A 24,485-nucleotide genomic window follows, 5' to 3' on the forward strand; every position below is an offset into this window, starting at 1 on the left:
AGACTTAGCTGTCAGGAGCTCTAATGAGGTTCGATATTAATTCCTGACTGTATTTTTCCCCCAAACAACAGTGAAGAGTTTCCCCCCAAACAACTAGTATATTGTGCAATTCCTCATGGTTAATTAAAACAGTAACTATAATAAACAAAAGAAGCTCATTTTGTGATTCCGACCTAATTGCTTTTTAATTGCACTGCTTTTCATGTTTCTTTTCAAAATTCGCTTTTCTGAAGTAGTCACAAGGGAAAACGAGTGTCTCTTGCACACTTTCTCTGAAGGTGCGGCCATTCCTGTGGAATTGCTGGTCAATGTTTGGCAGCTGCTAGACCATCCACTTCAGTTCTTAACTCCTTAAATGTTTTTAGCGATGGCTGAGTTCCAAATGTGTATACATTTTTAATCTATCTCCTTTGTCCACTGATTTCCCATCTTAGATAGATATTATCTCTAATTCTGGGAGCAGATAATTCATGGTTGTGGTAAACAATATTAAGAGCTACAGTGGGATTATATTAGGGCCGGGCGTGGTGGCTCATGCCTGTAATCTCAACCCTTTGAGAAGCCGAGGCGGGCAGATCATGAGATCAGGAGTTCGAGACCAGCCTGATCAACATGGAGAAACCCCGTCTCTACTAAAAATACAAAAATTAGTGAAGCATGGTAGCAGGCGCCTATAGCCCCAGCTACTCGGGAGGCTGAGGCAGGAGAATTGGTTGAACCCGGTAGGCGGAGGTTGCAGTGAGCCGAGATCGTGCCACTGTACTCCAGCCTGGATGACAAGAGCAAGACTCCATTTAAAAAAAAAAAAAAAACCCTACATAATTTTTAAAAAACGTCTTGGTCCCATGGAAGGCATAAGAGTGAAGGGAATGTGTCCCTCCCCCGTGAAGGTTTGAATCTTTATGTCAGCTGAAATAAACTGACAATAGATTAATAAATTTGTTATTAATGTGCAAATGTGCACAGTAGCCACACAAAATATGAGACTCAAAGAAGGGCCAGATGGTTGAAGCTTAAATACTCTCTTCATAGGGGAGAGGCAAGTGAGGGATGTAGGCAATTTTAGAAGAGTAAATGATGTTTAGGGGAGATGATTAGGATGGAAATGCAGACAATAGCCTGGAACAAATTTCCTCCAGGGTGTCAGGGAGGTGGTGACAAGTTATGGGAAGGTGAGGGGCAGAACTCCACTGAGAACAGAGGTTATTTTATCATGCAGGTAAATCAGGTGACAGCCTTTAGAAGAATAATTGAAAGAATAAGTGAAAAGTCTCTCCAGGAGTGGGATCTTGGTGTGGGCTTTTAGTTTCTTCTGCCATATGAGTTAATCTCTGGTTAATGTAGATTCCAGAGAGGGGGTCCAAGGCAATTGCAAGTCTTCTGGATGAACTTCCCTCAGGCAGATAAGAGAACTTGAGACAAGGGAAGTTGGAGGGGGTGGGGAGGAGATGATGAGAGAGAGACCTTGGTTCTAAGGCTCATTTCTGAGGTCTCTGAATCTGCTTGATTCAAAGCACTCAGCATGCCAAAGCAATATAATTTGGGGTATCATTTTCTGAGCCTCAACAAAGATTTTCTGCTTCTTCAATTCCGGTGGCAGTGTGTTTAACTGCTAGAGTTGCAAGAACATTGTGCAAATAATAAATGCCATCAGGGAGGGAACCTCAGCATGGGACAGACGAACAGGCCCCTCTTGCCACCTCACAGGCAAGACTGTCCATCCTCATGACCACAGGGCATCAATATCACCATTTAAGAACTGTTTTTCTGAAGCCAAAGCCTCTTTTCCAAGCTGGTATCAGTAATATTACAATTTAGTAACTCTGAATGCAGTCAAACCAGAAATTAAGTGTTTCCAGAAGTCCTCGCGGGCTGTCAGTCCTGCCCAGGTGTGTTTTTCTCTCAAGATTCTCTGGGAACGTTGCTCTGTACTAGGTTGCTCTTCAAGTCTGTAGACTCTGCCTTGAAGGGTTCCTCCTGATGGGTTCTGCTGAGCCTGGTAGACCTCAACTGCTTATTTCTAGTGTATGATACTTTAGCATCTTCCACCTACACCTATCAGCTATTTTTAAAAATAGCTATTCTGGCTGAGCACCGTGGCTCACGCCGGTAATCCTAGTACTTTAGAAAGCTGAGATGGGAGGATTGCTTGAAGCCAGGAGTTCGAGACCAGCCTGGGCAACAGAGTGAGACCCCCCCATCTCTACAAAAAAATCAAAAAAATAGCTGGATGTGATGGCACACCTGTAATCCCAGCTACTTGGGAGGCTGACATAGGAGCATCACTTGAGTCCAGGAGTTCAAGGCTACAGGGAGCTGTGAACATGCCACTGCACTCTAGGATGGGTGACAGAGTTGGACCCTGCCTCAAAAAAAAAAAAAAAAAAAAAGGCTACTAACTGTTCTTCTAGTCTTGTGTCTGTCTGTAGAGCTCAAATTTGAGAGGTGCAATGTTGAAATCTGCCCCTGCTTTGTAGGTCTGGCCTCCGAATCAGCTTCTGTGCAGAGGTGATCCCAGGATTCCTTCCTACCACTTACAGGAAAAGGAGAGCTCAGGCAGGCTCAGGGTCCCATTAACTGTACCGTCACTCCATCTCCCCATCTTCACTTCACCACTGCCCTCTGGGGTATTTGGGGATGGCCTTCCAGGACAAGGGACATGCATCCCTGCTGTCCTGGGCAGGGAAAACCTCCAGTGGGTCCGCTGTTCATGGTGAGAGCCAAGTTCCAAATATCACCGGAGTACCACATGCTTGTTGTAGGCAATGTAGAAAACAAGAAAAGAGCAGTGGCACACAGTTGGTTCTGCCCCTCAGAAATTACGATTGCAATTTGTGAAAAGCGCATCTCTAGAGGTGTATCTGCTTGAGACTAGAAATGGGATTTCACTGTTTTAAAACACTTTTTTTTAACGTGTTAGAAAGATGTTCTCAATATGTTACTTTTTGCCGGAATCGTTCATCTCTCAGAACGTAACTCCGGTTGTGTTTTTCTGTTTCCTTATGTCCCATTGGCAGTTCATCTCAGAACAGGCCAGGAACTTCTGCAGATAACAAGTTAATCATAGCGTGTCCATCCCAGTTGGTGGGTCTACTTGTTCTCTCAAGGGCTAAACAAGCTGTGGCTTCTCTGGGGGTTGTAGTTCAGGGGACCATCTTTCTCTTCCTACAGGTGTCAGCGGAAGCAGTGGCGAGTGGATCTGCCGGCCACCAGTGTGGTGATCACGTTTCACAATGAAGCCAGGTCGGCCCTGCTGAGGACTGTGGTCAGGTGAGGCCAGGAGATGCACCTGTCAGGGGTGTTAAAACATTAGCCGTGTCCCAGGCACAGTCAGGCCAGGGCTGTCAGTGGGGGCTGCAGACAGGGTCTCCTGACTGCTCCACACAGGGTGTGATGGGTAGCTCCTCCAACCAAGGGTTAGGACCAAGATATGAGAATTTCCTACCCCAGGCCAGAAGTTTATACCCCTAAAAGACCTTATAAACTTTATCTTCTTGTCTTTTCTTAGTGTGCTTAAGAAAAGCCCACCCCATCTCATAAAAGAAATCATCTTGGTGGATGACTACAGCAATGATCGTGAGTACTGACACTGATTTCATCCCTGTGTCTGGCTCTTCTCTGGGCACCAGTCTTCCTGTAGTGTAGCAGGGGTGCTAATGAGGTGTGAACAAGCCAGAAATCAGATCCACAGAAAGAAGAAGTGCCTCTGTGATGCCCCAAGGAGATAATCGGCCCTTAGATGATTGAGAATGCTGTGGTTGAATGCAAAGCCCTTTATGAACTCCAGATTCATAATGCCGTGCTTCTTTTCTTTTCCTAGCTGAGGACGGGGCTCTCTTGGGGAAAATTGAGAAAGTGCGAGTTCTTAGAAATGATCGACGAGAAGGTAAGATTCTTCTTAATTGAGTACCAAGACAGTTGAATTCTGACTTTTCCTGAGCCCAGTAATAACGTAAAGAAGTGCTTTAGCTCAAAGAGCAATTAATTGTCTAGCTTTTTTTTCTGTCTCCCTCTACCAGAGCCACTTGGGAGACTTCTCCCAGCAAACACAGGAAGGACATTAAAAGCTTGACTAATTGAAATTATTTGTATATTAGAGCAAGATCAAATTACATTTTTATTTATGTATTTAGAAAATTGGCTTGTTTCTTTCACAACCTAGGAAGTTTTATCAGTCCCTTGAGTACAAAAGTTTAGAAGAAAAACAAAGATTTAGCAATAAGAAGTTGAGTGACTCCATGCTCCAGGCATCTGATAAAATAACCGGAATTCAAGTTTGACAGCCTGCTGAAGGTGAACCATCCAAAATGGGGGGAGAGTACTGCAATTATATGCTTATGCGATTTTGCAAATGCCAGCCTTGGAACCTTCTGTCAGTCTTATCTGTGCTGGAGCTGAGCTCATGAAGACTATTTTGTTGGCAGTTAGAAGAGAGGCTGTAAAGAAGGAAAGCAGTACTTTGGAGTGTCTGGGAAGGAAGCTCCAGTCACAATGTAATTAACATCCAGTGCGTCAGTACTATTAGATACCCTGATGACTGAATTGTTAGGCTCCTCTATGGTCGGGAGAAATCTTTCAGTATAGGAAAATCTCAGAGCTTTGGAGCCCATGCCACATTTGCTATTTAAGTCTGACTGTTGATCCAGGAGTGGTGATTGTATTCCTTGATCAGTGCAAAACTCTTTCTTCTCGTTATATATGCCCTCCAGCTGGAGTCAAGGAGTGAAGTTTTTCTTACCAAGAATCTTACTGGCCAACACGGTGATTGAGCCTGTTAGAACAGCATCATATTTTAACCAACTAGCGTTATCAACCTAGACATTCAGGATACATAAACAGTGGGATCAGCCTTGCCTTCTAAACAAGCTCTGTTTGCCAGACTCACATCAGTCCACCAAGCCTGGAATAAACCAAAAAGGGGACAATTTACTGCCCCCTAAACAACCTTCAAAATAACTTTATGAATTTAAACCCAAAGTATCTGCCATCCCACCCCATCATCTGGCACAGGCTTTAAAAAAAAAAAAGAGGAGGAGAAGTGGGGAAGGAGGAAAGAGAGATAATGTTGGCACTGTAAATCACTTACTAGCCTTATCTAACAGTGTCTTTGTCTTTAAACTGCTGAGAAATCAGAACAATGCTTCTCAGTATTAACTTTCCACTAGAATGTTCATTTGGGTTGAACCCATATTGGTATGTTGGAGAAGGCATGAGAAAGGTGGGTTGCGAGAAGCCAGATTATGGGAAGCCTATATGGAACCGCTGAAGTCTGTAACAATTGAATGAGAAAATATGTGCACACTTGCACACACACTCATGTATATGTGTACCTGTGTGTGTGTATAAGAGCCCATCTATTTAAGCATACACACAAAGTGCTTGTAGTGATGCTGCTAGATGACAAAGTAAATTAATTGCCTAAAATTATATTATGGTAGTGAAAGAGCAGTCTTCGGATCAATATTCTGTGGATTTTATTGTGCATTGATTCTTAACCTAGCAATTTATTAGAAGCACCTGGGGAATTTAGGACCATGTCTTGCCCTCATTCACAATTAAATAGAAATTTCTGGATTTTTGTGGGTGGGACGTGGGCAGCTGCATTTTTAAAAGCTACTAAAATGATGCCGATGTACAGTGGAAGTTGAGAGCCTAGTACTTTCATTTTACAGATGGGAGTACTAAAGCCTAAAGAGGCGAGGTGGCTTTCTCAAGGTCCTGCAGCTATTTAATGACAATAGTAGGACAAAAACCATGTTAATAATGAATTAAACCTTTTTCTCTGCATTTGTGGAGATAATCAAGTGGTATTTCTTTTTTAATCTGTTAAAGTTAATATGGTGAAATACATTGGTTGATTTTCATATGTTAAACCAGCTTTGCATTCCTAATATAAGCCACAGTTGGTCATGATACAGTATCCTTTTAATTTTTTTTTTTTTTTTTTTTTTTTTGAGACGGAGTCTCGCTCTGTCACCCAGGCTGGAGTGCAGTGGCCGAATCTCAGCTCACTGCAAGCTCCGCCTCCAGGGTTTAGGCCATTCTCCCACCTCAGCCTCCTGAGTAGCTGGGACTACAGGCGCCCGCCACCTCGCCCGGCTAGTTTTTTGTATTTTTTAATAGAGACGGGGTTTCACCGGGTTAGCCAGGATGGTCTCGATCTCCTGACCTTGTGATCCACCCGTCTTGGCCTCCCAAAGTGCTGGGATTACAGGCTTGAGCCACCGCGCCCGGCCTCCTTTTAATGTATTTTTGTTAAGGATTTTTATACCTGTGTTCATGGGAAATATTGGTCTGTAATTTTCTTAAAATGTATTTTTCCAGTTTTGGCATTACAGTTTACTAGCCTTATAAAACAAGATGGAAAGTGTGCCCTTCTATTTTATTTTCTAAAAGAGTTTGTATAATATTTTAATTATTTCTTTTTTAAATGTTTAATAAAATTAACCAATCTGGACCAGGACTTTTCTTTATGGAAAGATTTTCAATAACTAATTCAGTCTTTTTAATGGATATAGACCTATTCAGATCTGCTGTTTCTTTTTGTGTCTGTTTTGGTGATTGTCCTTCAAGAAATTTTGTATTTCACCAGCGTTTTTATATTTATTGACACAAAGTTGCTTATGATATTGTCTCTTTTTTTACTGTTTGTCGGAGTAGTATTACTATTTTATTGATTTTGGCAATTTATATCTTCTTATTTTTTTCATCTGTCTGCTGTTCGTCGACTGTTCATCTTTTAAAAGAACCAATGTTTGGCTTTTGTATTAGTCAGGATTCTCCAAAAGGACAGAACTAATAGGATACATGTATATATAAATGAGAGTTTATTTAGGAATATTAACTCACACAATCATGAGGTGAAGTCCCACAATAGGCCATCTGCAGCTGAGGAGCAAGGAAGCCAGTGCGAGTTCCGAAACCTCAGAAGTGGGGAAACTGACAGTGCAGCCTTCAGTCTGTGGTCAAATGTCCAGTAGTCCCAAAGCTAAAGAACTTGGAGTCCAGTGTTCAAGGGCAGGAAGCATCCAGCATGGAAGAAAGATGTAGGCCGGGAGACCAAGCCAGTCCAGTCTCTGTCTGAGTTCTTCTGTCTGCTTTCATTCTGGCTGTGCTGGCGCTGATTAGATTTGCGCCCACCCAGATTAAGGGTAGTTCATTTACATGTGGTGTAATCATTGCTATGATTGGGTTTGGGTCTGCTCTTTGGCTGTTTGTTCTCTATTTGTATCATGTGCATTTTGCTTTTTGTAACTGTGTTCCTACTTTCTTGCCTTCTTTTGGATTCACTGATTTTTTTGGTATTCCATTTGAATTATTCTTATAGCTTTTCAGCAATACTTTTCATGTATGCACGGTTGCTCTGAGAATTACAACATACAGTTTTAACTTACGACAATCTGCTTAAGAGTCAATATCCATTTTGACTATTTCCATTTCCTTTCCTATGTACTATGTACTATCGTTATCACGTTTTACTTCTACATTGGTCTTAAACCCCACGATACAGTGTTACATTTTTACTTCAAATAGTCAGTATCTATTAAATAAGGAGAAGAATATGTGGATATGTTAAGCTTATCCTCATATTTTCCATTTGTAGTATATGTTTCTTTCCATAGATTGGAGTTTTTATTTAGCCCAAATAATTTTCTTTAGAATTTTTTCTCATAGGCAACACAATCTCAGGTTTTATCTGAAGAATTCTTTTCTCCTTTGTTATTGGAGGCTATTTTCTCAGAGTAGAATCTGAGTTGACAATTTTTCTTTCAGCCCTTTAAAGATTTCACTCCAGGCGGGGCATGGTGGCTCACGTCTGTAATCCCAGCACTTTGGGAGGCCGAGGGGGGTGGATCAGGAGGTCAGGAGTTTGAGACCATCCTGGCCAACATGGTGAAACCTGACTTTACTAAAAATACAAAAGTTAGCCAGGCATGGTGGCATGTGCCTGTAGTCCCAGCTACTCGGCAGACTGAGGCAGAAGAATTGCTTGAACCTGGGAGGTGGAGGTTACAATGAGCCGAGATTGTGCCATTGCACTCCAGCTTGAGTGACGGGGTGAGACTCCATCTCAAAAAATTCATACTGTTGTTCCCTTATATGTTGTGGGTCATTTCCTCTGGCTGCTTTTCGGGTTGTCTCTATATCTATAGTTTTTTTAAAAGCAATTTGATTATGATATGCCTAGATTTAGTTTTCTTTATATTTATCCTGCTTCAAGTTTGCTGATGTAAATTAAATATGTAAGGTGATGTTTTCCACCAAGTTTGGGAAATGGCTGGCATTTTATTTCTTCATGTATTTTTTTCTGACTCATTCTTGAACTTCAGTTGCACATATGTTATACCACTTGATAATTGTCCCATAGAACACTAGACTTTTTCCCCCTTAATTTTTTTCTCTGTCCACCAGATGGATCTATTTCTGTTCCATCTTCAAGTCCACTAGTCATTCTGCCATCTCCATTTTGATATTAAGACCAGTCAGTGGATTTTTCATTTCAGATAATTTCATTTTTAAGTTCTGGAATACCCATTTGATTCTTTTTTATAGTTTTTATTTCTTTGCTCAGATTCCCCACCCATTCACTCATTACAATTGTTGCCTTTGAGTTATTAAACATAATAGCTGCTTTTAAATTCTCCCCTGCTAATTCCAACATCTGGGTCATCTCAGGGTGAACTTCTGATGGCTTTTTTTCTCTTTGGTGTCGTCCCCATTTTCCTATTTCTTCTCATGTGTAGTGATTTTTTAATTTTATAATGGACATTGTGGATGATATGTTGTAGACACACTGAATTATGTTATCTTTCTCTAAAGAGTATTCATCTTTGTTATACTGGGCAGTTAAATTACCAGATGATGATGCTGAACTTCTGTAGGCTTTTTTTGTACTTTGCTAACTTTGCTAGGATGAGTATGGGTTTTTTTTCTTGTTTTTTTTGTTGTTGTTTGTTTGAGACAACGTTTCTCTCTTGTTGCTCAGGCCAGAGTGCAGTGGCGCGATCTCGGCTCACTGCAACGTCTGCCTCCTGGGTTCAAGCAATTCTCCTGCCTCAGCCTCCCGAGTAGCTGGGATTATAGGCGTGCGCTACTACATCTGGCTGATTTTTCGTGTTTTTAATAGAAACAGGTTTCACCATGTTAGCTAGGCCGGTCTTGAACTCCTGACCTCAGGTGATCCACCCGCCTCAGCCTCTCAAAGTGCTGGGATTACAGACGTGAGCCACCACGCCCAGCCATGAGTCTGTTTTTATGAGTCCCTTATTCATGATACATAGTTTATATTCCTATGTGTGGTCTTTCTGAAGTTCCTGTAGAAGAACTGAGGTCTTTACCAAGCATGTCATACTTGGCAGGACTCAAATTCCAAACTTCATTTTCTCTGCAGTGGATAGCAACTGAAACGTAGTTTTTTCTGCCTTCTAACTGTTGCTTTTCATGTTGACTTGTTCCTGCATGGTTCAGGAGTCAGCCAAAGATTTAACAGTAGGTTATTGCCAGATTTGGGGCCTACCTCCTTTCCAGGATCTCCTCCTTCAGTTTCCAGATACCAGAAGCTCTGAACTCTCTATCCTCTGACAACTCAAGCCAATAAAGGCTGCATTGCAGTGGATTGGAGAACATCCTCACGAAAAACGCCATATAAACATGGAGCTCGCTCAGTGTGATTTTCTTTTTTTAAGGGGTTGGATCCTGTCTAGTTTCTGTCTGCTTCTGGCCTTCAAATTGCTGCTTTTTACATTTTGCTCAGAGTTTATAATTGTTTTCAGAGCAAAGGTTTGCCCAGTAGAAGTTGTTTTGCAATGATCACAACTTGAAATCTTTGGTCTTTTTCCCTATTCTAGCATGCAGTCACATAGGAATCACTGAAAACCCATTTTGACTGCGGAAAAAAGTACTTAGCAGCCTTGTCCTCACAGATTGTGAATAGTTGCATCATCTTCACATAGAAAGCCCAGCATATATAGCAAAAGTCATTTATGACCACAACATCCAGGGATAAATAAACTATTATTTAATTGTATTTTTTATTTATTTTGAGACAGGGACTCACTCTCACCCAGGCTGGAGTGCGGTGGCCCAGTCATGGCTCACTTCCCAGGCTCCAGTGATCCTCCCACCTCAGCCTCCCAAGTAGCTAGAACCACAGGCACAGGCCACCACCCACAGCTAATTTTTGAAATACACTATTTATATTTTGTGTCATAATGAACATGCACATTACTAACAGATCACAAGTATATAAATTGTAGATTTGACCAATAGTATAACTAATTTTGTGTGGGCAGACAGCAGGACTTTGCAACTTGCATTATTTGGCTCCTGATAAGTCTTAGAAGACAGAGATATTCACAACACTGTTACAAATATTATCACCACTAAAATCACCACCATTAGCACTGGAAGTCTCTGGGTGACACCTTCCTTAGCCCGGTTAGTTAGAGAACTGTTGCTGTGTCAGAGGAATGTAGTTTTAAAAGTTCCACGTTTTGGTTACTTGGTAAAGGAGACTTCAGTAATGTAAAGGCCTTTCTCAGAAGACAGTAGTTCTAGGAACGCTGTCCTCCCAGTCATCCAATATAACTATTGAAATTAAAAGTTCTGACAGTCATCTGTCTTGGTGACCAGGGGGCAGTTTTGATCTCATCCAGCAAGTTTACAGTAACCTCCGTGCCCAGAAAGCAGGCTGCAGAGCTGCGGGCAGGGAGGCGTCACCGGTCGGCGCGGGAGCGTGCTGGCCCCGTGGCTTCTCTCTCCTGACGTGCTTTCCACCTCGCCTCCACAGGCCTGATGCGCTCACGGGTTCGGGGGGCCGATGCTGCCCAAGCCAAGGTCCTGACCTTCTTAGACAGTCACTGCGAGTGTAATGAACACTGGCTGGAGCCCCTCCTGGAGAGGGTGGCCGAGGTGAGATGACGGGGATGGGGAGGAGGGTCAGGTGGTGGGTGGTTGGTAGAGGGGACAGAGGGGAGCATGGCCCACGGGAGGTGTAACGCGGAGAGTGGGGCGTCAGGGCTGGCAGGGGCTGAGCTCGCCATCTGCAGTTTTCCTTGACAGAAAGAAAATGCCTTTGGGGCATTGTAGAAAGACTGTTTTACTGGCTGTAGGAATCCATCAGTAGGAGGAACCATCCGTTGACAGGTAGGAGGTGAGGATCAGCAGAGGCTGGTGAGAGCCTGATTAGTTGAAGGCAGCCCTTTTCACGGGAGCAGTTTCCTTCCCCGCCTACAGCTTCGCAGAGTGCTTAGAACATTGCCCGGCATCTAGTAGGTGCCGTCTCTTGCAGCTCGAAGAGCGGGGGGTGCTGGGGAAGCTGTTCCTGGGGCCACCTCTCTGCTCTTAGTGAGTAGGGCAGATTAGCCCAGCAGGCTTCCAGGCTCCTGTGGGAGGGTGGGGCGGCTAGGAAGCATACAGGGACCAGTGGGGTCGTCAGAGGGTGATCCGCGGCTACTCCTCTGCACCTTCTGCTTTCTAGAAACATCACTGCTAATATTACATTTGGCCTTTTGTCATTTCTCTTGTCTTCTGCTTGTTTTATTGACTTTTCTTTCCTTCCTACCAAGAAAGCACTTCCTTGTGGGCGATAAAGCAAACTTAATGAAAGGAAATAGAAAATGAACAAGTAGTTCTGCCTAAGCATAGCAAGGGTAGCTGATGGGCTTTGAGTCATGGAATACTAAGTAACCACAAGCTACTAGGAATTATGAAAATCGTATTCACTACCTTTTATCAAGTTGGGGCTACATGATAGACCTTTTTTATATGTTACCTTTGATGCACTTGTTATCTCCGTTTGACAGGTAAACAGGCTGGGGTTCGGGGAACTTTAATAACGTATGCAAGATCATACAGGTGACAGAGCCAGGATTGCAAAGCCAGTTCCATTAAATCCCTATCTGAGCCCCTCTCTTAATACATATGCACACAGCTATATCCAACAAGAACCCGTCCTGGGATCCCCACCCACGCCAACCCCACAACTTCTTGCTCTCTCTGGCTATGCTCCGCCAGGCTCTCTCTCAGGGAAGCACAGTCAAAACCAAAACTGCCACAGCAGTGTTTGGGTGTGCGAAGGCCACTCAGCTCTGTGGTCAGATTGTCAGAACTGCTTTGAACACCCGCTCCTAAATTAAGGAGAGAAAGTGCCAAGCCTATTCACTTTCACTAAATCTAGCCTGATGAAACAAAATGTAAGGTAGATTATATTCTTTAACTCCTACACCTAGAACCAGACTGAGCCGGGCAAGGAAAGTTGTGTTCTTCTCTGCCCTCAATGCACCACACAGGTTACTTTTCCCTGTAAATTTGCACCTGGGCATTACGGAGCTTTGCAGTGTTTGCGTGTTCCTAATTAGCATGATCCTTCACCTGTTCCTCTGATGTTCTTAGCTCTGCTGGTTATGTTACTAAGTCGTATTTCTAAATCTTTCTTCTGACCAATAAGGGTTCTCTAAGTGGCTCAAGGAAAGCACTTGCTCTTTGGTTAACTGTCAGCATGGGGCACAGTCCAGGGTCTCTCACCAGCATCTGTCATTTGAACTTAAAGAGATTAGAGACGTTAAAAGGCCTTATGTTCACAAACTCTTACCAGAATGATGACAATATGGCATAAAGAAATGGCTCAGTCTAGGGGGATATTTTTTTTTTTTTTTAAATATAGAATCACAGGGGCTGGGTGCAGTGGCTCACACCTGTAATCCCAGCACTTTGGGAGGCCGAGGCGGGCAGATCACCTGAGGTCAGGAGTTCAAGGAGCCTGACCAACATGGAGAAACCCCGTCTCTACTAAAAATACAAAAATTAACCGAACATGGTGGCGCATATCTGTAATCCCAGCTACTCGGGAAGCTGAGGCAGGAGAATCAGTTGAACCTGGGAGGTGGAGGTTGCAGTGAGCCAAGATCATGCCATTGCACTGCAGCCTGGGCAACAAGAGTGAAACTCTGTCTCAGAAAAAAAAGATAGAATTACAGATAAGGCAAACTTAGAATCTGGAAATCTCTAGTTGATTTGGTTAACCTTCTGCTGTGATAATATCGGTACTTACCACCTCTCGCACACACACTCCCACATAGAAATATATTCCTAATTTTGATGTATGGGCATTTTAGCAGTGATTCCATTCCTCAGGTTTACTGCAGCTCACAAATCACTAATGGTATTTGGGCAAACAGAAAATGACCCTTGGGACACAGCAACACCGTTTTCACCTTTAGCTGGGTGAACTGATGGCTACCTGTCCCATAACCATGGGTGTCTCCACTCCTCGAGTGACTCCTGCTACACACCCACTCCTGACCTCCCTCCCTGCCTCCCAGCGGGCCACAACACATCTGCGGGTGGCCAAGAGCAAGACCTTGTGGGTCTGGGTGGGGAGGCTGGGTTCTTGCAGGCCTAGGGTAATAGGTAGTAAGGGCCAGTCGGGTTTGCCCTGTGCCTGCCTAACCCTAATGCCTTCTATGGTTGGGCAGGTTTTTTGTTTCGCTGGATTTTGATAACTACTCCTCTCTTTGTTTATATTTTAGGACAGGACTCGGGTTGTGTCACCCATCATCGATGTCATTAATATGGACAACTTTCAGTATGTGGGGGCATCTGCTGACTTGAAGGGCGGTAGGTGTCTGTCATGGTGCCCCTCCTAGCTCGTCCCGTCTACACCAGCATCTGATCACCACTCTCTCTCATTGTCAGGAGTGACAGTGACAACAGTGTTCACGCCATAGTGTGTGTTCTGAGTAAAAAACCCCTGTGTGCTTAACAAGTAGGACTTCATAAAGAGAAAAAAATAGGCTTGCTCCCTTAAAGAGCTTCCTGGGTTTCCCTTTCTCCTCTTCCTTGACCTTCTGTCGCTTTTGCGAGCCATGTGGTTCCATGAACAGATATGGCATCCTTTTTGATCAGAGATGTTGAGGCCCTCCTTGCAGGAGTCTGGGGTGAGAAACTTCACGGAGCTGAGGCTTTGTGGGGTTTAAGGGGCTGGAGCCTGTCTTTGCTTTCTCTGCTCATCCCGGCTATTTCTCTGACAGGCTGTTCTCTTGCTGGTTGCTCAGATGGACACCTGTGTCATCCTCAGTCCCCTCTCCCTCACCAGGCCCACATGTGACCCTGTTCTGCTGATACAGCCCCTTGCATATATCATGGTTTATTTTACCCCTCTTTCCCAGCCCAACACCTGTGCCTGCTTCACCCCGGTCCCCTTTCATTGGAATGACCACGCCAGTTTCCTGTATGTCCTCACAGCACCTGCCCTGGAGCCCCAAGAGCACTTTGTCTCTTCACCCTCTTAAAAATTATCAAAGACCTCAAAGAGCTTTCATCTGTGTGAAGGTGGACTATTCTAGATAGACACTGAGCAGAGGGTCAACTGATGGTCTAACATCAAAAAAGAAGACAGTAAAACTATAAAATAGGGCCTTGGCCAGGTGCAGTGGCTCACACCTATAATCCCAGCACTTTGGGGAGGCTAAGGTGGGAGGATTGCTTGAGCCTAGGAGTTCAAGACCAGCCTGGGCAACATAACAAGACTCTTGTCTCTATAAAAAAACAAAAAAATTAGCTGCATGTGATGGCATGCCAGCTACTCAGGAGGCTAAGGTGGGAGGATCACTTGAGCCTGGGAGGTCAAGGCTTCAGTGAGCCATGATCAAGCCTGGGAGACAGAGTGAGACCCTGTTTATTTGTACACTGACAAAGCCTCACTCCCTCCCCAGCTACCTCCCTCAGTCCCACCTGCCTCTTGCAGGCCGCGTCATCATGGGCAGGCCGTTTTGCCTCTGCTCCTCAGCTTCCCCATCTGGGAAATGGGATGATAATTGTGGTGGCCACACAGGGCGTAATGGAATTAGACATCAGCGGGAGGGCGGGCATGCTTGGAGGACTGTACCTATGATGGGAAACATAGCATTCGGGAAAGATTCCCAGCGAATGGTAAGAAGTAAAATGTTTGGGGACATTAAAGAGGAGGCATCCTTAGATAGCGAGAAAGCCTGGCTTTCAGAATGTTTTATTTCCCCAAGTATTGGAAGAGCTGAGATCTACCGGGCTCTATTTCTGCCAAAGCAGCTGTGTATGTCAGAGCAGGGGCGAGAACAGCCAGGTGCTCCGTGTGGGGGTGCAGGTCTTCTGGGTCAGAGGAATGGGACCACATTCACCCTAAGAGCTTTTTATGAAATTCCTTTAGAAAAGGATGCCATTCTTAGCAGATCTTTAATCTGCTGTAGCCTCTCTCTTTGGACCAAATTAATAAAGTAAATAATAAGATAATAGTAAACCTCAAAAAAGTAAAGGAAAGGTTATGTCAGCTCATCCTTAACCTTCTCTGTTGGTGAAACAGCCAGTACATTGTTTTTCTGGTTTGCCTTCGTGGCCTTTGAGGCACTGTGATAAGAGCCAGCTCAGGGACCCGTGGGGGTCTCCTCGCTATGCATTCCTGTCCCCACCACCTGGGCCCCTGTCCATTTCCCTGTCTCTTTGCCTGAGGCCACTCTATCCTGCAGTGAGGGGGCTGGGAGACCTCTTTGTCCAGAGCCATAAATTCTTGGCCAGCCCAGGATGCTCAGAAACCTCCACCCACCAGGCTTCAGTCACTGGGGCTGTCAGAACGGACTGTGAATTCAAAGCATGCAGACAAATCCAAACTTGAACATTGCAAAAACCCTGTTGACAAAAAGCCTGATGGCAGAGAGCTTAAGAGGATTGAAAGATGCATGGCCCTAGAGTCATTAGGTTTGGCTATCAGACCCTTGGAATTGGAAATGCAGCACCATGAGCCATGTGTTTGGCAAGAAGTGGCCTCCTGATGCACCAGGACAGCTTCCGCAGGTGGGGCCTACTGGCCTCCAAGAGGCACTATGCATGTGACCCTGCAAGCGAGCGCGAGACCTGAGGCCCTGCAGATGCCCACAACCAAGTCCAGGTACAGGGTTCAGGCTCTTCCATCCTCAGGTATCTGTGGATTCCAAAAATGAAATGCAGCAGGTGCCAAATATATCTGAAATTGAAGCTTATTTGCCCAGCTTGACAACTTCCACTGGCTCATTTTCCCTTAAAGTTTTCATATTCCCAGCGTGTTCCCACTCCATTCTTGCTGCAAATACAGTCTAAAGTTTGCTGGCCCAGGGGACTGACAAAGCCTCGTTCCCTCCCCAGCATTCCCTTCGCCTGGGGCAGTGTTGGAGGTGCCACGGGTTGATTTTCATAGCGGATGCTCTTTGTCCTCACATCCTTACGGGCCTTGGACATGCCCTGATGATCACCACATAGACCCCAGTTCTCTCCCCATATTTCATTTGTTCTTATGCATTTCAATATTAGAAAAGCCTGACTCACATTTTCTTTAGGGAGGGGCAGGAAGATTTCAACATTCACCCTCCCTGCCGGTCTCTCTCTTCCAGTTACACCCACGCCCCTAGTCCCCTTCTCTCTCCTCCACACCTTCTTTTTTGGCTTTGTTGTGGTTTTCATTGAGTTCTGTCCAAACGTCGAATATTTTTAAGCTGTGAGGAATGGGGGTGTCGGGAGGAAGTGGCCAGTCTCTTGTCAACACCCTGTTTCTTTTCCTGGCTGGCAGGTTTTGATTGGAACTTGGTGTTCAAGTGGGATTACATGACGCCTGAGCAGAGAAGGTCGCGGCAGGGGAACCCAGTCGCCCCTATAAAGTAAGTGCCAGCATCCTTCAGGGTGCCTCTCCCGGATGAGACCCCAGGTTCTGGCTTCTTTGCTGGGCCTGTGCCGTCTGGAGACCCAGTGGGGCCGTTCACCTTCTGCCCTCCCGTTTCCCTTCAGCTCAAAGATGAGCACCTTCCACCAGGTCATAGAATAAAGTCCTTGGAGATTTCTTTTCCACAGTCGAAGTCTCACATAGGTTTCTAAGGCATATCTGCTAGGTCTGTGCATTCCTGTGTGTTGATACTGTGGAGCCTTTCTGTAGCCGAACAGGATCTCCAAGCCGACCCCAGGCCCAGGAAAAGGGGCTTGGTGGGCAGCAGGAGACTTATGCTGCCACTGCCCAGCAGGCTTTTGCTCTCCTGCAGAGGAGGGAACCCATGCTCATGAAGCCCATGCTTTAAGATTCCCAGGCCGGGCAGTGGGCTTCCTGGTTGAGAGTCAGGATGCCTTCTCTAGCCGTTCCAAGTCGGCACACAGTTAAGTGAGAGAGCATTCACAGAGTACTTAGCACTGAAATATATTTGCTGACATTTAGCCAACATCTGCAGTGTGCTATAGACCTTCCCAGCACTTTACACTGAATTCGCACAGCGTCTCTTCTGGGAACAAAGTAGGGAGCTCAGCGTACATCTGTTGTCAGCCACTTCCTGGGGTGATGAAGTGAGGAGCATGGTGGGTTCCGTTGTAGAAGGTGGAGCCTCATCTATGATAGTGATAATGAGAGCTGGTACTCTGGAGCATTTCCTAAGTGTGCTCAGGGCTTTATGCCCATGATTTTTTGCAATCCTCGTAGCTACCGTATAAGGAAACACACACAGAAAGGCCGAGTTCTTTGCCTCTGGCAGCGTGTCAGTGAGTGATCCAGCCCCAGCAGTCACTCCCACATAGGGGAGGCTCAGTCCAGCCCCTGGCACTGTGGGAACATCCAGGCAGGGACAGTAGGGGAGGCATTTGAAGGCAGCAGTGGTGAAGCAGAGAGAGCGGCACCCTGGGCACTGAGCAGAAAACAGTGGCAGTGTGGCTGTTCTGAAGGTCAGCTTATTGTTAGGGAATCAAGGCTTGGCCTTGGCACAAGGGTGCTGGCAATCTAACCTTGACTTTGCCCTCTCCTCCCTCCCCCCTCTTCTTTCTGCCTCTTTAGAACCCCCATGATTGCTGGTGGGCTGTTTGTGATGGATAAGTTCTATTTTGAAGAATTGGGGAAGTACGACATGATGATGGATGTGTGGGGAGGAGAGAACCTAGGTATGTACAAGCCTCGAATCTCAGGACAGAGAAGTGCCTCAGCTCTGCAAAAGGCAGGATGCCAATTGGAAAAAAAAAATTTAAAGGCTTCAGAGTGACCATTCACTGGGCTTAATCGATCCTTGCAAACACATACGTAACACCCCTTTTGCTCTTGAAAGTCTAATGGGTTGGGCATTAAAATGTGCCTCTCTAAGTTAAAGTGGAGGATGCCAGAATACAGATAAAGTCTTTGAAGGGAATGCAAAGTCTTTCAAGTCATCTGAACCCAAGTGTTTGTAATGCAGGCTTGCAGAAACAGAGGGAAACAGTCCAGGAGCTTGGATTCGTGCTGAGTGGTGGAGAGTGGAAAATGAACCCTGGCAAGGCTGGTGGGGTTGAATTGAAATCATGAAAATCCGATGGGGCAGGGAGGCCTTGGCCCTTAATCCCTTCTCGACTACCTTTGTGAATGGTTCTCATTTGTTTTTTTGTTTGTTTGTTTGTTTTTAAATACCCCGTGCAAATCATTTTTACCTGGGTTTAGGCACAGTGAAATTTTACACGTTGTGGTCTATGTTGGTAGCCTTATATTTGCTGCATAAAAGATAAAAGGATTTCTTTTGTTTGTTTAGGGTTTGGGGTGGGGGAGTTCTTGGTTTTTTGCTTGTTTCAATTAAAGCCTTTTGTTTCAAATGCTTGGCTTTCTGAGTGAATTCTCCTGGGCTGCCGCGTGTTGTTCACTTACATTCGTCCTTGGGTGAGTGTACCCTGGAGGACAGGGGAGAAGGAAAGAGGAAAAAATGAGGCCACTCATTTTTCATAGTTTAAGACTTTGAAAATTTTTGTTACTTTAAAAGACAAGACTAGCCTAGCCTATTATTTTTCCATTGTTTTATGATGTTGAAGTCAGTGATACCATCTCATCTTTGAGGATTTCTCTGCCTTGGTTTGATGTTGAAAGCTTCTTTAGGCTCAATTACTATACTGCGTGGGTGGAGGGACCGTGAGTCAAATTCCTTTTGGGTTTTTGTTTTAAAATGATACATCAACCTCTAGGGAAAGCTTGAATTGAAGTCATTTGAGTACAAAAGGCTTCAGAATTGTTAACCCTCTAAAGAGAGTTCTGTCACCCTATTCCATGGGTATCTCCTACTGGGTTAGTGGAAATCCGGCAGGCCAGGGTCACACAGTAGGGTAGCGTGTCACATAGGTGGCCATTTTTCAGAAGCAGTGTGGTTTTCAGAAGTGTGCATACCGTTAGCTGAAATGAGACATCAGCCAGCATTTTGTGTCATCGTGTAGGAAGAGTGTTGATTTAAATATCTAAGGAGGCATTCACCCAGAGACTGGGGGGAAGATTTGTTGAAAGGAGCTGCTTTATTGTGGTTTGGTGTTTGTATTTATTATGTAGCTGTGCCTAGGAGGTTCTAGGGCCTGAGCGGTTCAGGTTGGGGTGAGGATGAACCCTGCAAGCAAGAGCGCATCTCCGCCCAGGAAGACTGGGCTGTCTTTCCCTCCGTGACGGGCTCTCCTGGGTTATGCCGAGGACTTGGACTCCCCATGAGGTTCAGTGGGCTCAAAGGCTTCCACATGAGAAGGCCATGCCATGAGCCTTTCTCCTTAGCACTGCTCTGGCTTCTGCTTCTGGGGGCCGTACACTCTGCTAGCCATTGCCGGCCTGAGGGGCCTTTGTGGGTGTGCATTGGGAGAGGTGTGTGGTTCAGAGAGGCCCAAGTAAGATCCAAAACTACCTCCTCAATGTGTGCCCCACTGGAATGACCAGAGCTTCCCATTTTCCTAATCATGTAAGTCCTTATGTCACTTAAGCAACTAAAACGGAGGACTAAGAACTGAACCCTTATCTCTAACGACAGGGGGTAAGGCTCCTTGGGGGCATTATCTGTGCTTCTCTACATCCCTGCGGTGCAAGGATGGTGCTAAGTACTTCCAGGGAATCATCTGTCTGTGCTTTCTTAACGGAGTGTGGTCTGCAGAGGGCATGCACCTTGCCCAGGGTCTCAGAGCCAAGATGTAAACACTAACTGCCTAATTAAAAAGACATTGAGTTTTACTAATTATCCTCAAAGTTATAGGGTTCAAATGAAATCAGCACAGGAGATAACTGTAGTTGTACTTAGCCTTGAAAATATCCCAGAAAAGCCCTGGAAGGATCCCACGTTGGCTTAACAGACTCACCATAGAGAAGCCAAGGGGATTTCCTAGTCCCGGATTCTAAATCTTCTGGTGAGGCAAATGGATATTTAAATTTTATTTTCTGAAATAGAGACAACTTTTTTTTTTTTTGAAGTGGAGTCTCACTCTGTTGCCAGACTGGAGTACAGTGGCACATTCTTGGCTCACCGCAATGTCTGCCTCCCGGGTTCAACTGATTCTCCTGCCTCAGCCTCCCGAGTAGCTGGGATTGCAGGCGTGTGCCCCCACGCCTGACTAATTTTTTGTATTTTTAGTAGAGACAGGGTTTCTCCATGTTGGTCAGGCTGATCTCGAACTCCTGACCTTTGGCGATCTGCCTGCCTCGGCCTCCCATAGTGCTAGGATTACGGGCATGAGCCACCGTGCCTGGCCGACAACTTCTTAGGTTGTGTTGGGAACTGTAAAAAGTAAAGTCAGAAACTTTGACTGCTTATGCTTGTGTGATTGTAACCATACGTTTTCTATTACTACAAGAGAGCTGCTTATTAAAGCCCTGTAACAGCTGCATGGATCACCCATTCCTAGTGAGTGAGGCATTAGTTTGCTGGACCCAAGTAGAAACTCATGGTGTTCTGACCCCTGTGTTGTATTTCCTGCCGTGTGCCTGGCAGTCTGGGCACCTGTTGCCATAACTAGGCTGACTGCAGGATTTGCCATCAATTCACTGTATGGTCTGTGATGGACCCACCCTTTTTCTGATCTGTCTGCATTGGTGACAGTGGCTGCACACACTGTAGTTTTTATATGTGAATATTTGTACTTCTTTTAATTTGTTAATTGAAGATAATTGTGCATATTCATGGGGTATATAGTGATGGTTTAATACATATAATGTATGGTGATCAGATCAAGGAAATTAACGTATCTGTCATCTCAAACATGTATCATGTCTTTGTGTTGGAACATTCAGTATCCTCCTTCTGGTTGTTTGAAACTATGTAATATATTATCAGTCCCTAGAGTCACCCTACAGGGCTGTAGAACACAAGCAGGATCCCTCTTCTCTAGCTATAATTTTGTATCCTTAAACAAATCCCTACTCCTTCCTTCCCAGCCTTTACTATCCTCCATTATACTTTTTACTTCTATGAGATCAGTGTTTTTTAGCTTCCATGTATGGGTGAAAACATGGTGTTCAACTTTCTGTTCTTATTTCAGTTAATTTCCTGGAAATACTATCCAGCCAGAAAAAGAGTGAAGTCCTGTCATTCGCAGTAACTCTGTTGATTTTTGTCCTGCCTCCCTAACATGTTCTTAGGGATCTTAGATGATACAGAAGAAAATTCCCTTTTGTATTATACAAACCTTGTGAAGAAAAACTGGTTTTTGCCTTTCAGAAAATCCTATCTTAGTTTTTCTGCTGAATCTGTTTCTTGCATTCAGTCAGACCCCTGACTCAGACTCCAGTCACTCACCTAGTCAGTGGTGATACGGGCAGGTATCTGGTTGGAAGGTACCTGTGTGTCACGAAAGAAGCACCAGTCAGTCTAGGCTTCTACGAAGTTCCAGTGGCCAGGGCAGTCTGTGTGTTTAAGTAGGTATGGGTAGTGCCTAGCCCTGCACGTCTCATTCCTCCTGCAGATCAGTTCTGTGTTGAAGCAGGTGAACAGCAGCCTTCCCCAGGGAGCGTTCCACCTGGGCCAATTGGTTACTGACGGGTCCAAGCCTGTGAGCAGCGTGGAGGTATCAGTCAGTTACTTGACTGTCTTTGATCACTACTGTAGTCCTTCAGGCAGTCCCTACGTCCATGGTCCATAAGTCCAAACTCTGCCAGGAGGCTTGAGCCTGCTCATGCACAGGGTTTTGTTTTTAATAAGCTTTGCCATTTGAGGGAAGGGATTATTTTTCCCTGAATGGGAAAAGCCAAGATGCATCCTGGGGTTCAGTCTGTTAAAAATAAGTTTTAGAGAAAGATGATATATATGGTTGTCTAGAATATGTAACAATCAAGCTTAATTGTACATATTTATATACCTTCAGTGTTGCCTTTTCCCACAGTGTTGATACTAAGCAAGTGCAAATGATCGTGAGCCAGCTAGTGAGGAATTCAGCACACGTGTTTCATTGGTCAGTAGTTGTGATGCTACTGGGTATACATGATCTTATGCCAGGAGGCCTTGATATTTACAATAGGCCAAGAAGCATTCTTGTCTCAAGGTTTCTACTCCACATCTGAAAAATATTTCCCCATGAACATTCTTTCTTGGCTGTATTGTGGTCCAGAGATCCCAGTATGTCAGATGTCTCTCCTGTAGAGAGTTCTGGATCAGGCTCTGGAAAGAGGGAGGTCCTTATCAGGTCTTCTTCAGCAGCGGAGGGCATGGGAGCCCCATGATGGGATGGTGGGGGGGGCCTCTGTACCTGCTTGGCATGTCTGCTGTTGCAGAGCGGCGTCCCAGGCTCTGCCAGTCACCCATGTCTTGTTCATCATCTCAGAGATCTCGTTCCGCGTGTGGCAGTGTGGTGGCAGCCTGGAGATCATCCCGTGCAGCCGTGTGGGACATGTGTTCCGGAAACAGCACCCCTACACGTTCCCGGGTGGCAGCGGCACTGTCTTTGCCCGGTAAGTAGTGAAAGGCTGAGCAGGGTCTAAAACATTGCTGACCACCCTGAAGGCAGGACTTGACCTTGGGCTGTTTGAGGGCAGATGTCCTTCAGTGGGTGTGGTGCATTTATACAATGGAATACCACTTAGCAATTGAAAGACGCAGTCGGCGAATGCAGGATACAGCCTGGACGCCTGAAAGGCACAGTCCACGGATGCAGGATACAACCTGGGCACCTTTCCAGGGCATGGTGCTGAGTGAGAGGAGCAGTTACATATATGATTCCGCTCATGTCACAGCCTCATACAAAGCACAGCTGTAGGGATGGGGGCCTGACCAGTGGTGGCCAGGAGCGGGGATGGCAGGGAAGCAGGGAGTGTGACTGCAGAGGGGCAGCACCAGGGATGTTTGGAGGAGGGACAGAGCTGTTCTATCTCCTGGTTGTGGTGGTAGTTGGACAAATCTTCATGGGCGTGAAGGCTCTTACACCACCCCCCCGAAAATGTTATGGGAAATTTTTTTTTAAGAAGAAAGTTCATTTTATATATATATAAAACCATTCAAGGTACAATTAAAAGCAACATTGTCTTAGTCCATTTTATGCTTCTCTAACCAAATACCACAGACTGGGTAATTTAAAATGAACAGAAATTTATCGACTCATAGTTCTGGAGGCTGAGAAGTCCAAAATCAAGGTGCTGGTGTCTGGCGAGGGTCTTCTTAATGTGTAATCACATGGCAGGAGAGGAAAGAGCAAGAGGGGGCCAAATTCTCCCTTTTATAATAACATCAATCCCACCCATGAGGGTGGAGCCCTCATGGCATAGTCACCTCTAAAAGGTCACCTCTTAAAGGCCTCACCTCAGCTGGGTATGGTGGCTCATGTCTGTAATCCCAGCATTGTGGAAGGCCGAGATGGGCAGATCACCTGAGGTCAGGAGTTTGAGACTACCCTGGCCAACATGGAAACCCCATCTCTACTAAAAATACAAAAATTAACCAGGCGTAGTGGTGGGCGCCTGTAATCCCAGCTACTTGGGAGGCTGAGGCAGGAAAATTGCTTGAACCCGGGAGGCGGAGTTTACAGTGGGCCAAGATCACGCCACTGCACTCCAACCTGGGCAACAGAGCGAGACTCTGTCTCAAAAAAAAAAAAAAAAAAAAAACAGCCTCACCTCTTAATACTGTTACAATGGCAATTAAAGTTTACCATGAGTTTTGGAGGGGACAGACATTCAAACCATAGCAAATATTAAAAGTCAAGCTGTACTAAATGTGTATACCACAAGACATCATGATACAGAGTCACCATTCTTGATGGCCAGTAGATATAGTTTAGTAAACATGAAGATGCCAACAGAAGGGCTTTCTGAAAGTAAAATAGCAAGTAGCCATTCTGTCAAGCCAAGTGTTCTCCTAGGGAATTCTCTTACGTGCTAAAGATAGAACATTGTACAAGCCAGACCTCAGGGAGCTTGCCTTCTCTTGAGTGTAGACAGCAAAACACACAGCTAAATAAGGTAATTTCAAATAGTAATCAATGCTGTGAAGAAGATAAAATGCAGTCATGTGGTCAGGCATGATTAGAACAAGCAGAAGGAGAGGTTTTCAGGTTAGGAGAACCCTTGAGGAGGTGTTACGTGAGTTCAGACTTGAAAGGTGGGAGGAGGTCACTCTGGGACCGCGAGGAATTGGACTCCCTGCAGGAGGAGCACATCCGGGCTGCTGAGGTAAGAGTGCATTTGGCATATCGGCAGAGTGGAAGCCAAGGGTGGCTGGAACCTAGAGAGTGAGGGGACAGTGCACAGGTGCAGAAGAGCTAGACGG

General features: G+C 45.2%; 1 protein-coding gene across 1 annotated transcript in view; it reads left to right on the forward strand.

The window, feature by feature from the left end:
• The window catches only part of GALNT2 (polypeptide N-acetylgalactosaminyltransferase 2), a 218,113-nt gene that overhangs the window by 169,195 nt on the left and 24,433 nt on the right, over positions 1-24,485 (forward strand). Inside the window, exons 4-11 of the mRNA XM_007989762.3 lie at positions 3,172-3,270; positions 3,509-3,576; positions 3,821-3,886; positions 10,790-10,911; positions 13,530-13,617; positions 16,574-16,661; positions 17,813-17,916; positions 22,549-22,675. Coding sequence (XP_007987953.2) covers positions 3,172-3,270; positions 3,509-3,576; positions 3,821-3,886; positions 10,790-10,911; positions 13,530-13,617; positions 16,574-16,661; positions 17,813-17,916; positions 22,549-22,675 — 762 coding nt within the window. The remainder of the gene's footprint in view (positions 1-3,171; positions 3,271-3,508; positions 3,577-3,820; positions 3,887-10,789; positions 10,912-13,529; positions 13,618-16,573; positions 16,662-17,812; positions 17,917-22,548; positions 22,676-24,485) is intronic.

The sequence above is a fragment of the Chlorocebus sabaeus genome, chromosome 25 (genome assembly GCF_047675955.1).
Source record: "Chlorocebus sabaeus isolate Y175 chromosome 25, mChlSab1.0.hap1, whole genome shotgun sequence".
Classification (NCBI taxonomy): Eukaryota; Metazoa; Chordata; class Mammalia; order Primates; family Cercopithecidae; genus Chlorocebus; species Chlorocebus sabaeus.